Raw genomic sequence first — 13,398 nt, 5'->3', positions numbered from 1 at the left:
TTTCCCTGCAGGTGGTTTTGTGAGGGTAAAGAGTTGGAAAACAGTCCTGATATTCAGATCATCACTAATGGCGAGCGACACTCTCTGATTATAGCAGAAGCGTTTGAAGAAGACACTGGGAGATACTCCTGCTTTGCCTCCAACTTTTATGGCACAGACTCCACCTCAGCGGAAATCTACATTGAGGGTATTACAAGCATTATCATTATGTATATTAAATACCATAAGATCATCCTGCTTTAATATATACAGTATGTAACCTATGCTCATTCTGAAAGCGTACCCCCGTATACATTTCTGGAGATTGTGAATTATGTAGCCAGAGGAACGTATTGGGCAGTATGACGCTGTTCCTTTTCGCGCTTACCAGCTGAACGCTTACCTCCGTGTGGATGGCTTTCCCGCTGTTACCAGTTTGTCCAGTGACTTGCTGCGTATGTCGATGGATTTGAGAGACACAGCAGAGTTGACCTTGACAACGGGGTTTGAGTCTGGCGAAGAACGATTCCAGAAAGCAGATAAAACAAAAACAAAAGCCAAAAAGTTAAATCAACAAGTAAAAAACAGGGTGAGAACGTGGTAAAATCTGAAAACATGGTAAAAAAAAAAAACAGGCTGTCGCGAGGGCTTTTCTTTAAAATTTCTTTCGAAAACACTGTCGGTTGGGTTTAAGGGAAGTCGTTTGGCAGGTCAATCGGTGCTTTTGAAAACACTATCGGTTGGGTTTAGGGAAGGGGTTGAGTGGGGTTATCAGTAGGTCAGTCAGTCGACAGCTGCCTCTGGTGGATTCACGTGAGGACAGCAGGCGCAAATGGCATTTGCGAGAGAAATCGGAGATCTGAGAAAGCGTGCACAAAACAAAACAAAAACAAGTACCTCCAGAAATGTATTTGGGGTTCTCTAGGAATGTATATCGGGGTACTTTTTCAGAATGATCCTGGATTGTATATATGATATCAAATAAGGGTTAACACAAAAGTAAATTTACTAAATGTAATCCAAAAGTAGTCTGATTACTCTACTATGTGTAGTCTGATAATTACGTTACTGACTATATATTGTTGTGATGTAGTTTGTAATCAGTAACTGATTACAATTCAAAAGTATTCCTCCCAGCTCTGCTAATCATTTAAGTCTTAAAAGTGCTTACAGCCACAATACGACATCAATTCTGCATGATTTCATTTTGTAATAGGAGCATCTTCATCGGATTCAGACGGAGAACAACATTATCCAGCGCAGTAAGTTGATTTATCAATATTATACAGCAGATATCGACAATTTATGAACACTTGATGATTTTTTTCCAGAAATAAAGTAATTTTAATTGCTCAGTTGTTTGAGGAATTTTAGTCGTGGCTATTTCATTCTGTTAGATTAAGCTTTTTATAACGTACCTATAAATATAGAAATGATGTAACTCATTAACATGTTGCCATCCACACATGCCATAATCGGTTACACTTTACTTGAAGGGGTGTTCATAAGACTGTTATTAAACCTTTATAATCATGACATGACACGTCATGATATGAATCAGATTGTATGTATGCATGTAACAACTGTTAAGTATCATTCACTCGGTTATGACATTTTAAATATAAAAACGGCATTGTTTATTATGAAAACTTGACATAAACAAATACATCACAACCTGTTTTTGTCATGACAACTTGACATTGCATAGACAACAAAACTTGTCATAAATCTGCCATAAACATGTCACTTAATACCAGTTGTCATAAGCATGCATAAAGTCTCATTCACATTCATGACTTGTCATGAGTATAGAGGTTTCGTGACAGTCTTATGAACACCCCTACAAGTAAAGTGTTATGAATTATGGCATGTAAGGATTAAAAATTAAGGTTTCCTTCAGTCTGTGTAAATGTCATGTCATGATTATAAAGGTTTAACGACTTTTGAACACCTCTTCAAGTAAAGTGCAGAGGTGTAAAGAGCACCTGAAAACCATACTTGAGTTTTAGTACAGATACCTTACTGTAAAGATGACTCCATTACAAGTTACAAGTCACCAATTTCAATAAGACTTGAGGAAAAGTATTAAAATGTCTGATTTTAAAACTACTTAAGTATTTTACTCATACTGAAGGTAGGCTGAAAGAACACCAAGAAAGGTTTTATTTCCTAATATAGAAATTAAATTTAACAACTCAGTGTTTCAAAATGGCAGAGCAAAATAGATAAAACAAAATAGAACAAAAAGTCTCAGTCAAACTCAAATGTCCAAAAAAGGCACAGTTATAAAAAAAAAAAAAAAAAAAGTAGTAAAACGTAGTAAAATAAAATTCATAGCTGACTTTGATGTAATGTGTAGAATTGAATTCTGGTAATGTTAAATGTGGTTTCTGAAATATTGACAAAATATCAGTGTTATTGTAGTTATTTGAATTCAATATTTTTAGTTTAAGATTTTCTAATTTTTCTGAGAGATTCACATCTCAGTCTCAGAGGTAGGCATGGGACAATTACCATTTTCAAGGTTTACCTTTGTTTGGAAAAGTCAAGGTTTTAAAACGTCAACATTTTCTGTATTACTGTTTTCTGCCGTTTTTTTGTTTTGTTGTATTTTGTTTTTAGGACAACAATATCTCAGCAGAAAAGATGCTGTTTTAATTTAAATTTAAATTTAATGAAGACCTCAGAAGTCAATAATGCATATAGCCTGACACGTTTACTGCTCCAAAATATTTTAATGTTTCTCAAAATAAAATATATTTTGTTCAAAAGGGGTTTGTTTTATGTTTTTTACCCAGACATTTAAAAACAATATATTTTAGAGCAGTATTCACTTTAACGTGAAACCATGATATTTTTATCCAAGGTTATCATACCGTCAGAGTCTTATATCGGACCATGCAGAGGGGGGAAATATTTTTATTTAACTATACTAATTAGCATGTCACTGCTAATTAAGCTACAATATAGTCATATCATGTCGCAGTGGTTTTTACCATATTAGTAACTGTATTAACTTATGGTAACATTATGGTTACAATACCATTGTAAAGTCAGACATAATTTGACTGAATTCACATTAGACTCTTACCTTAATGTGTTTTCTCACATTTGAGGATGAATTCTTAAAAGCACTTATTTTTGTGGTTCGTGGCAAACAAAGTACACACTGCACCCTAAAGATAAAGATACCGACCTGTCGTGGACAATCCCAATGTAATGAGTAACGATAAGTGTCCATTCAAATGTAGTGGAGTAAAGAGTACATATATTCAGTCAAAAATCTAGTCAAGTAGAGTGTAAAAGTTGCTTATATTTTTGATGCTCAGTACAAGTACAAAGTAGCCAAAAAATACTTAAGTAAAGTAACGAAGTCCGTTTACTCAAGTACTTTACACCGCTGGTGAAGTGATACCCAATAATCAATAATATCCTCCACCAAATCTGGTGTCAAATTTTTGCTTTGACTACTTTATACATGGACTCTTTGATGACCTGTTTGCAAACACATTCACATACTTGTTTTATTTTCAGACTTCATAAAAGATCTCAGCCCAAGCCTGCTGTGGTCTCAGTAGAAAGCAGCTCATCTCTTGAAGACACTACATCGACAGTAACAATTACCTGTGCTGAAGCTCCAGCACCTGAAGCAGTGCCATTGACTAAACTGATTCCAGACCAGCTGCTACAACCAGAAGAAACAGAACCGCAGAGCTTCGAGATTTTTAGTTCTGCAACACCTGTAGAACAGCCAATAGTACCTTTTCCAGAACCTGTAGCAGAACCAGCATTACCTGTTCTAGAACCTGTAAAAGAACCAACAATATCTGTTCTAGAGCCTACAATAGAACCAACTATATCTGTGCTAGAACCAACTATATCTGTTCTAGAGTCTGTAATTGAACCAGCAATATCAGTTCTAGAACCAACAATATCTGTGGCAGAACCAACAATATCTGTTCTAGAGCCTACAATAGAACCAACTATATCTGTGCTAGAACCAACTATATCTCTTTTAGGGCCTGTAATAGAACCAGCAATATTAGTTCTAGAACCAACAATATCTGTTCTAGAACCAACTATATCTGTTCGAGAGCCTGTAATAGAACCAACCATACCTCTACTAGAACCACCAACACCAATATTGGAGGTGGAGCCCAGTCCTCCTCCATCAAGCCAGAGTATCCCTGATTTACTGTTAACATCTCAACAGAGCATTTCTGAGGTGTGAAAATGTACTAAATCTGAAGTTTTTTCTAGTTCCCTCAAATGCATTTCGTCTTACATTTCTTCCATGTGCTTTTCTTTTCAGAGTTTGAATGGCAGCAGTAGTTATGTCCAAAGCTTTGATGTAAGGCCCATGATGGCAGCTCCGGTTTTTACAAAGGTACTAAAGCACCGAGTGTTCGTACTCAGAAATATGCCTTGGTGCATAAACATTCTACATAAGGGTAACGAACAACCCAGGCTCATTGCAAATATGTACCCAGGTCTACATTTCTGCAGACAGTGGAATATGTAACCGCGAGTATGCAGTTTTTGTGTTGGCAAATCCACCAGAGGCCGCATTGTGCACTTTTTGATGATCTCAAGTTTCTCTTGGGCGTAATATAAACTTCAACCAACCAGACCAGCTTGCTGTATACTGACCTCCCGACTGACCCACCCATCACTGTCCCTAAACCCAACCGATAGTGTTTTCAAAAAATCTAGAAAAAGAAACGCCGTCGCGTCGTGTGATTTCATCACATTTTGAGCCTGTTCTTATTTTATTAACATTTTTTGCTTTTGTTTTACCTGATTTCTGGAAACGTTCGTCGTCGGACTCAAATAATGCTGTCACGTTTAACTCTGCTCCAAATCCCAAGTCCATCTGCATATGTGGCGAGCTATTAGGCAAACTGGTAACACCGGAGGTAATCAGTCAGCAGTATTGCGAAAAGGAACAGAAGCTGTCAGTGGCGTCATACCACCACATAGCTTTTATTTTACAATGGAGCCAGATGTACCTCTGGGTACATAATTCGCGATCTCCAGAAATGTAGACAGGGGTACACATCCACAATGAGCCTGTGTTGGTAATGAACTAGAAATTGGTAAATTAACAATTTCTGGAAACAAAACTTGCTAATAAAAGCAGCTACCATCGACGTGAATCACACACTTTCAGTTTTTTCTGGAACATACCATCACTAAATGGAAATAAAACATCTAATGCTGGGTGTACACAAAACATGGAATTAAGTAGCATGGTTGTGTGTGTAAATTACATACAAAGTCAGTGCAAACATTAATAGAGGTGAATGATTGACATGCAGCACAACTGATGTGCAATGCATGTGAGGAGAAAAACATCCCATTAGTAAACTAGAGCAAGTGACACATATATATCTTATATATCCGACTATAATGGCTCGTTTCCACTGACTGGTACAGTACGGTACAGTTCGGGTCGGTACGGTACTGCATAGTAATGCCCTGTCAACAATCCTCAAAGACCTATGCCAGTCTTGATGGTAATTGATTCTTGACTAAACATCACTACCATTATCCTGGGAATTGCTTTAAATCTAGTTTTTACATGCCTCCAGCATCACTAATCCAGCATTTTGTGTCTTGTTGCAGAACCTCCAGGATGTCCTGGCTCTGGAGAGTCAGTTAGTAGTTCTGGAGTGCAGAGTAAAAGGCGTCCCGTCCCCCAAGGTGGATTGGTACAGGGAGGGAATGCTTATTGACGATTCTCCAGACTTCAGGATCCTTCAGAAGAGTATGTGCAGTTTTGCCGTTCAGTGCATTCAGAGCAAATGCATGGTTGAAGAAATCTTTGCAAGAGCCTTTACTTCTAATACGGTTTCAAATTTAAACTTGGTTGCTGATTGGATTTATCCACATATTTATTTATTTTTTCTCCTTTCAGAACCAAGATCCATGGCAGAGTCTGGTAGGTGAACTTGATTATGTTTTGCCAAGGTCATTATGTAATGACGCTAACCACCTAACAGTGTACTATTTATCTGATTGGTGTGGACTTCAGAGGAGATATGCACTTTGGTTATTGCTGAAGTCTTCCCAGAAGATTCTGGTACTTTTACCTGCACTGCCAGCAATAAATATGGGACAGTTTCCAGTACAGCAAATCTGAGTGTAAAAGGTATTTTTAATCGGGTGTTGCATTGATTACTGTGCAGCTTTTGCAATGCAAAATGTTTAAAATTAAGTCTACTTAAAATGGTTATAATGAAATCGAATCTGCTCAGGTCTAAATTTGAACAATGTTTTTTTTCCCTGTGTTAATAGGACACAATAATAACACCAGCAATGCCAAGAAAACAAGTATGCTAACAGTGGAGTCCTCCCTCCCAAAGGTTCCAACAACAGATCTAATATCAACAACATTAACGCGCAAGCCAGATCTTCCCCTGGTAAACAACAAACTTCACTCCAGTATGATTTGTCTTGACCCTTTGAACTCTGGATTTAAGCAGTCATACCCTCTGGATGGTGGAACATTTCGTTCAGACTCCCTAAATACTAGTACTCTCCGCCATGACCTCAGCACTAGTCTACCTAGTCTAAACCCTATCAGCATTGGAAAATATAGCTCAGACTCTCTCAGGAGTAGATTACCTCAGACAGACCCAATCAGCTTCAGTGCTTTTTCACCGAACTCAGACTTAACTCATAAACCCCTCAGCTCTAGCACTCCACACTTTGATTCAGGAGGGTCTGGTTTTAACTCTTCTACAGATGTGACCCAAAGTCCACCCAACGGATCAGCCTCCAGTATCACTCTGAGCCCCGATACCTGTCTTGATCCATCACCAAATGCTTCAAAATCTATCCTGAGCCCTTGTATTACTTGTCCCCCACTATTAAACTCCAATAACCATCAAGAGCGACCACCTGTTAAACCCCTACCGGATCCCCCTACTTCTTGCCTCAAGACACGGCCTGAGGGTGTGCTAGGAAATCACAACGAATCCCGCTCTAGTTCTCGAGTGGGTCTCCGCGTCACATTTAAACTTCCAGAAGATGAAGAAGAGGAAGAGAAAGGCTTGTCATCCAAAGGACCACCACCGGTGTTGGCTAAGCCTAAATTGTAAGTACCATCTCCAGAGTGTTATAACGAGCTTTATGAATGGGGTGTGTTTTTAAGGCTGCTTTAGGTAAACTTTAGGTAAAAATGTTGCAGTGACTTCATCTTCAATTTTATGAGGTTTATTAAACAGCACTCTAGAATCTAGTCAGTTAAATAAACCTATGCATTCATTCTGTTGTTCGAGTGTAACACGATGAAAAAAGCATTTGAATTAATGTGCCATGAAGAGCAGCGTCTAAGTACTGAAAACCCATAGAAAATGCTGTGGTAAATTAAATGTTTATAATTTAAAGTTGTGGCATGGAATATTTCAACCCAGGTTCATTCTGAAAACGTAGTCCAGCGGACGTTTCTGGAGACTGCGAAATACGTCCCGGGAGGTACGTATTTGTGCAGTTTTTGTTTTTGCGAATCCATGAGAGGCCGCTGTGCGCGCTTTTTTGTATCTCGAACGTCTCTCGCGAGTGCCTTTCCCGCCCGTGCTGTTCTCGCGTCAACCCACCAGAGGCCGCTGTCTGACTGACCGAATGATTGACTGCGCGATCGGCCAATCGGCTGACCCACCCTCCTCCTTCCCTAAACCCAACCAGTTTTATTGATTGACCCGCCCGCCCGCTCACTTCCCTAAACCCGAGCAACAATTTAGAAAAGCCGTCTAGAAAAAGAAAAGCCCTCGTCTGTTTTTTTTTTTTTACCAAGTTTTCGGATTTCACCGCGTTCTTACCCTGTTATGAACTCGTTCGCTTTATTTTTTGGATTCTGTTTTTGACTTACCTGGTTTCTGGAACCGCTCTTCCCCGGACTCAAACCCTGATGCCTTTGTCAACTCCTCCTCTCTGCATCTGAAGTCCGCCGACGCACACGATGCGCTGACTGGACAAACTGACTGCAGCGGGAAAGCCCTCCACACGGAGGTAAGCGGTCAGCCGGCAAGCGCGAAAGGGAACGGCGTCACACCGCCCCGTAGCGTTCGCTTAAAAAAATGAAATGCAGCCATACGTACCTCCCGGGACGTATTTCGCAGTCTCCAGAAACGTCCGCTGGACTATGTTTTCAGAATGAGCCTGGGTTGGAATATTTTGTTTTAATGCAGTGATTTTTTTTCCTGGAGTGAGACCCACATTATATTGTATCTTAATCTGGTAGTTTTGATTATTGGGTTTGAACAAGGAATATCTTAAATGCAGTTTATAATTGCACAAAGGTTTACTGGAAGTGCCCAAAGTGACCTTTTTAAAAATTTTAATTTCCCCTGCATAGAGTGCATTTTAGAACCCTCTAAACTAAACTCAACATATTTGTTTTTTCTTTTTTGTCTTATCCTAGAGACCCATCACAGCTTCAGATCCTCCACAATCAGGTGCTATTGGAACAGCGGCAAGACAACGTCTCTCCAAGCCTAGAGTCACAACATTTAGACGAGACTAGTTGTGAGGCCCTTCCTATTACACCAACTCAGCTCTCTGTAAATCCATTTCCATCAGCATTTCGACCAACTCCTAATGTAATGGACTCTGGTCCATTTCCACAGTTGATCCCTGCATCCATCCCTTCACCGCCTGCAGGACCTGCTCCCATATTAAAAGCCACACCTGCATCCCAATTTAGTATCTCATTACCTAATTCCATGCCCTTGCCACAGCTTACTCCATCGACAACTTTAATCAACCTCCCTTCATCACCACAGCAAAATATGGTTCCTACTACTTTTATGAACACTGAGGCACCAATTACAGTTCCTTCTACTTCAATACCCCAATCAATTGTGATGCACAAGGCTGTGCCTATCTCACCCATTTTGGCTCCAATGCCAAATGTGATACCAACAACCCCAATTACTCAATCTGCAGGAGCTCCCAACATCCCTCAATCAAATGTAGGACCTTCTACTCATTTTCCCCAACTTATCATGGTACCATCCACCCAGCCAAACCTCAGTCACTTGGCCAATGTGTCACCCATCACCCCTTCCACTCATACATCACAAATAAACAGTAATCCAAACTTGCAGATGAGTGCTCCCAAAATGCAGGCATTGACAACACCTGATGTAGCATTGGTGAACAACACAAAGTTAAACAGCACCTCAGTTACGTATCCCAGTATGACTCCGCATTCTCCAAGTGTGGTTTATCCATCTCTGAGTAACATAACCTCACTACCAATGGGTAGAAACAGACCTACACCCAGTCCAATGTCTCCACCTCCATTGACTGACACCCAACTTCCACTCCCGGGGATTATCCCAATCTCCACCCAGAGCTTCAGCTACACCAGACCAAAGGAGTTCATCGCAGCCCAGGCACTTTCTCCAATCAGGGGTCCTTCTCCAACCGAGTCTCCTGTTCCAATGCTCCATGAATTAGCTGCACAAATATTCCCAAAAACAACTCGAGATCTCACATCACCCATCAACCAGTTACCGCCATTCCCAAGAAAGTTCCCAACAAGAGTTCTGGAGGGTCCGAGCAGCCCACCATATGTGTCCTCACCACCTCTAAACCCTCCTGGATTGGTGAATTCAGTGTTTTCTTTTAGAACTCAATCACCACCTCAAGCTTCTTCACCAACGTCCAGCAGTTCCTCTCCAAGCCCCATTCAAAATCCAGTGGCTTTCCTGAGTTCTGTTCTTCCCTCATTGCCAACATCTCCTCCAACCAATGCCATGGGGCTGCCTATGAGAGCACCACCTGGGTAAGCAAGCACAGCATTTGATTATAATAGCATAGTGTGGTTTAAACAGATTGCACTGTATGCTTTACAAACAAAATGATCTTTCTAATCATTTGAGTGTATGGTTAAAAACTGGCCTTGAGTGCTATCTGTGGTTAAAAACCTTCCTAGAGCGCCATCTGCTGTTTAAAACTAACACAGAGTGCCATCTGCTGTTAAAAGCTAACCTAGAGCACCGTTTGCTGTTAAAAACTAACATAGAGCGCCATCTGCTGTTAAAAGCTAACCTAGAGCGCCATCTGCTTTTAAAATCTAACATAGAGTGCCATCTGCTGTTAAAAGCTAACATAGAGCAACATCTGCTGTTAAAAATGAACACAGTGCCATCTGCTGTTAAACATGAACATACAGCGCAATCTGCTGTTAAAAGATAGCCTAGAGCACCATCTGCTAATAAAAAATAACATAGAGCGCAATTTGCTGTTAAACGAACATAGAGCGCAATCTGCTGTTAAAAGCTAACCTAGAGCGCCATTTGCTGCTAAAAGTTAACCTAGAGCCCCATCTGCTTTTAAAAACTAACATAGAGTGATCTCTGCTGTTAAGAGCTAACCTAGAGCACCACCTGTTGTTAAAAGCTAACATAGAGCGCCTTCTGCTTTTAAAAATGACCATAGAGTGCAATCTGCTGTTAAAAGCTAACCTAGAGTGCCACCTGTTTTTAAAAGCTAACCTAGAGCCCCATCTGCTTTTAAAAACTAACATAGAGTGACATCTGCTGTTAAGAGCTAACCTAGAGCGCCACCTGTTGTTAAAAGCTAACATAGAGCGCCATCTGCTGTTAAAAATGAACATAGAGTGCCATCTGCTGTTAAAAGCTAACCTAGAGTGCCACCTGTTGTTAAAAGCTAACCTAGAGCGCCATCTGCTTTTAAAATCTAACATAGAGTGCCATCTGCTGTTAAGAGCTAGCCTAGAGTGCCATCTGCTTTTAAAATCTAACATAGAGTGCCATCTGCTGTTAAAAATGAACACAGTGCCATCTGCTGTTAAACATGAACATACAGCGCAATCTGCTGTTAAAAGATAGCCTAGAGCACCATCTGCTATTAAAAAATAACATAGAGTGTCATTTGCTGTTAAACGAACATAGAGCGCAATCTGCTGTTAAAAGCTAACCTAGAGCGCCACCTGTTGTTAAAGGCTAACCTAGAGCGCCATCTGCTTTTAAAAAGTAACATAAAGTGCCATCTGCTGTTAAAACCTAGCCTAGAGCGCCATCTCCTGTTAAAAGCTAACCTAGAGCGCCACCTGCTGTTAAAAGCTAACATAGAGCGACATCTGCTGTTAAAAATGAACATAGAACGCCACCTGCTGTTAAAAGCTAACATAGAGCGACATCTACTGTTAAACATGAACATAGTGACATCTGCTGTTAAAAGCTAACCTAGAGTGCCACCTATTGTTAAAAATTTGCTAAGAGTGGCATCTGTTTTTAAAAACTAACATAGAGTGCAATCTGCTGTTAAAAGCTAATCTAGAGTGCCACCTATTGTTGAAAATTTGCTAAGAGTGGCATCTGTTTTTAAAAACTAACACATAGTGCCATCTTCTTTTAAAAATTTACCAAGGATGCCATCTGTGTTTAAAAACTAACAGAGAGCACAATCTGCTGTTAAAAGCTAACCTAGAGCGCCATCTGCTGTTAAAAATTTGCCAAGAGGGCCATCTGCTGATAAAGACTAGCCTAGAGCGCAATCTGCTGTTAAAAACTAGCCTAGAGCGCCATCTGTAGGATTGTTTAATCTGACAATCTGAAAATCTAAAAAACAATTCACGAATTGTAACATGTTGAAGTTGAAACCTGAGGCTCTGGGATCATTTCTGAGTTGACCAAGTTTCTTGAACCCTTTCACATTTATTTTTTTGAAAAGGGAGCCCAATCAGTCCACAATATTCTTTAAAATGTGAATGTTTATAGTGAACTTTGGTGCCAGTTCTTGATGAACCAGTGATTTTAAGTTTAGTTTAAGTGTGCTGAATTTGCTGAATGTTGATCTCAATCTCATTGTTAACTCCATATTCAGGCCTCAAAGTGCACTGAAGAGAAGTCAGAGAGGCTCCAGGCTCATCTCCGATGATGAAATCCGTGATAGCAAAGAGCTGCTTTTACAAGATATTGAGAAGAAGTTGCAATTCAGAGACGAACCTCTTCGTTTTGGACAACAGGTTAGAAGTGTCACACATTAGGTCAAGGTGCTTTTTGTTTTTAGCTAGTGTGTACAGTTGAACAAAAAATCAAGTATTTTCCAAGTGTAGATTTTTTTTCAACACATTTCTAAACATAATAGTTTTAATTTTTGATCATTAATTTCTTATCTTTTCCATGATGATAATATTTTAATGGATATTTTTCAAGATGCTAGTATTCTGCTTAAAGTGACTTATAAAGGCTTAACTTGATTAAAAGGGCAAGTTAGGTTAACTGTGGTTTGTTCTGTAACCAATCGAATAAATTATTATTTCTTAAGAGGGCTAATAACATTAACCTTTATTTATTTATTTATTTTATTCCATCCAGCCAAACTAAAATAAATAAGACTTTCTCCAGGAGCAAAATATAATAGGAAACCCATTTTCTTGCTTTGTTAAACATCACTTGGGTAATATTTGAAAAATAATTACTATTATAATAATATTTTCTTCAACTGTGGGTAAATTAATACGCCATACCATTACTGAAGGTTTTATCTCAGTTTTTGATATAGTTGAGGTTTTGTTTTGTGGGCTTAGTTTTATAAAATGAAGAATAATCTTATTCCCATTGATTACATAGTATATATATATATATATATATATATATATATATATATATATATATATATATATATATATATATATATATATATAAATATAAAAAGTGAATAGAAAAAATCATAATTACAACAGCAAATATGTTGTTTTTCCAAAACTGTTTTTTTTTTTTTACCCAGAGTTTTTGTCTTGTTCTAGTCCAAATATTAAACAATTCTTAGATCAAGCAGCATTTTCTAGAAAAACTAAAATATATCATCTTGTTTTTAGAAATAATATTTAAAAATTAAGTGAGTTTTTCCTTCAAACAAGCTAAACAATCTGCCAATGGGGTAAGCAAAATAATCTTCTGTCAAAACAAAAACTAGAATATTTCGCTTACCCCACTGGCGGAATATTTAGCTTGTTTTAAGGAAAAAACTCACTTAATTTTGACTCATAATGTCTAAATACTAGACAATATTTTAAGCTTGTCTAGAAAATGCTCCTTGGTGTAAGAATTCTTGTAAGATTAATTTTTGGGGTTTATCTTTTGTACTAATTAAGCTTACAAGCTTCTTTTTAATTTAGAATCTGAAGACTGAATCTAACTCCTGGTTGGCTTAAAAACAAACTAAAAAATGTCATTATACTATACTTTATATTACATTTTTTATTACATTATACACTGCATAATATAATTTTCTTGCTTATAGTTTTTCTCTTGTGTCTAGTCCAAATATCTTAAAACTCTTAAATGACAAGTATTTTCTGGACAAGTAAAATAATGTAATATTTTCAGAAATAATGAGTGCATTTTTCCTTAAAATAAACAAAACAATCTGACAGTGGGG

At 38.5% G+C, this 13,398-nt stretch overlaps 1 protein-coding gene across 5 annotated transcripts in view; it reads left to right on the top strand.

The window, feature by feature from the left end:
* The window catches only part of mypn (myopalladin), a 67,236-nt gene that overhangs the window by 28,275 nt on the left and 25,563 nt on the right, over window positions 1-13,398 (top strand). For 4 of the 5 annotated variants that reach the window (NM_001365298.2, NM_001365297.2, XM_087278433.1 and 1 more), the window contains 10 exon segments: window positions 12-187; window positions 1,196-1,241; window positions 3,514-4,204; window positions 4,292-4,366; window positions 5,605-5,746; window positions 5,897-5,920; window positions 6,014-6,130; window positions 6,277-7,078; window positions 8,405-9,772; window positions 11,839-11,980. In NM_001365298.2, the coding sequence (NP_001352227.2) occupies window positions 12-187; window positions 1,196-1,241; window positions 3,514-4,204; window positions 4,292-4,366; window positions 5,605-5,746; window positions 5,897-5,920; window positions 6,014-6,130; window positions 6,277-7,078; window positions 8,405-9,772; window positions 11,839-11,980 (3,583 nt within the window). 5 annotated transcript variants of the gene reach the window in all.

This window comes from Danio rerio, chromosome 13 (genome assembly GCF_052040795.2).
Source record: "Danio rerio strain M-AB ecotype USA chromosome 13, GRCz13ab, whole genome shotgun sequence".
In the NCBI taxonomy this organism is placed as follows: domain Eukaryota; kingdom Metazoa; phylum Chordata; class Actinopteri; order Cypriniformes; family Danionidae; genus Danio; species Danio rerio.
This window is presented reverse-complemented; position numbering and strand designations above follow the sequence as displayed.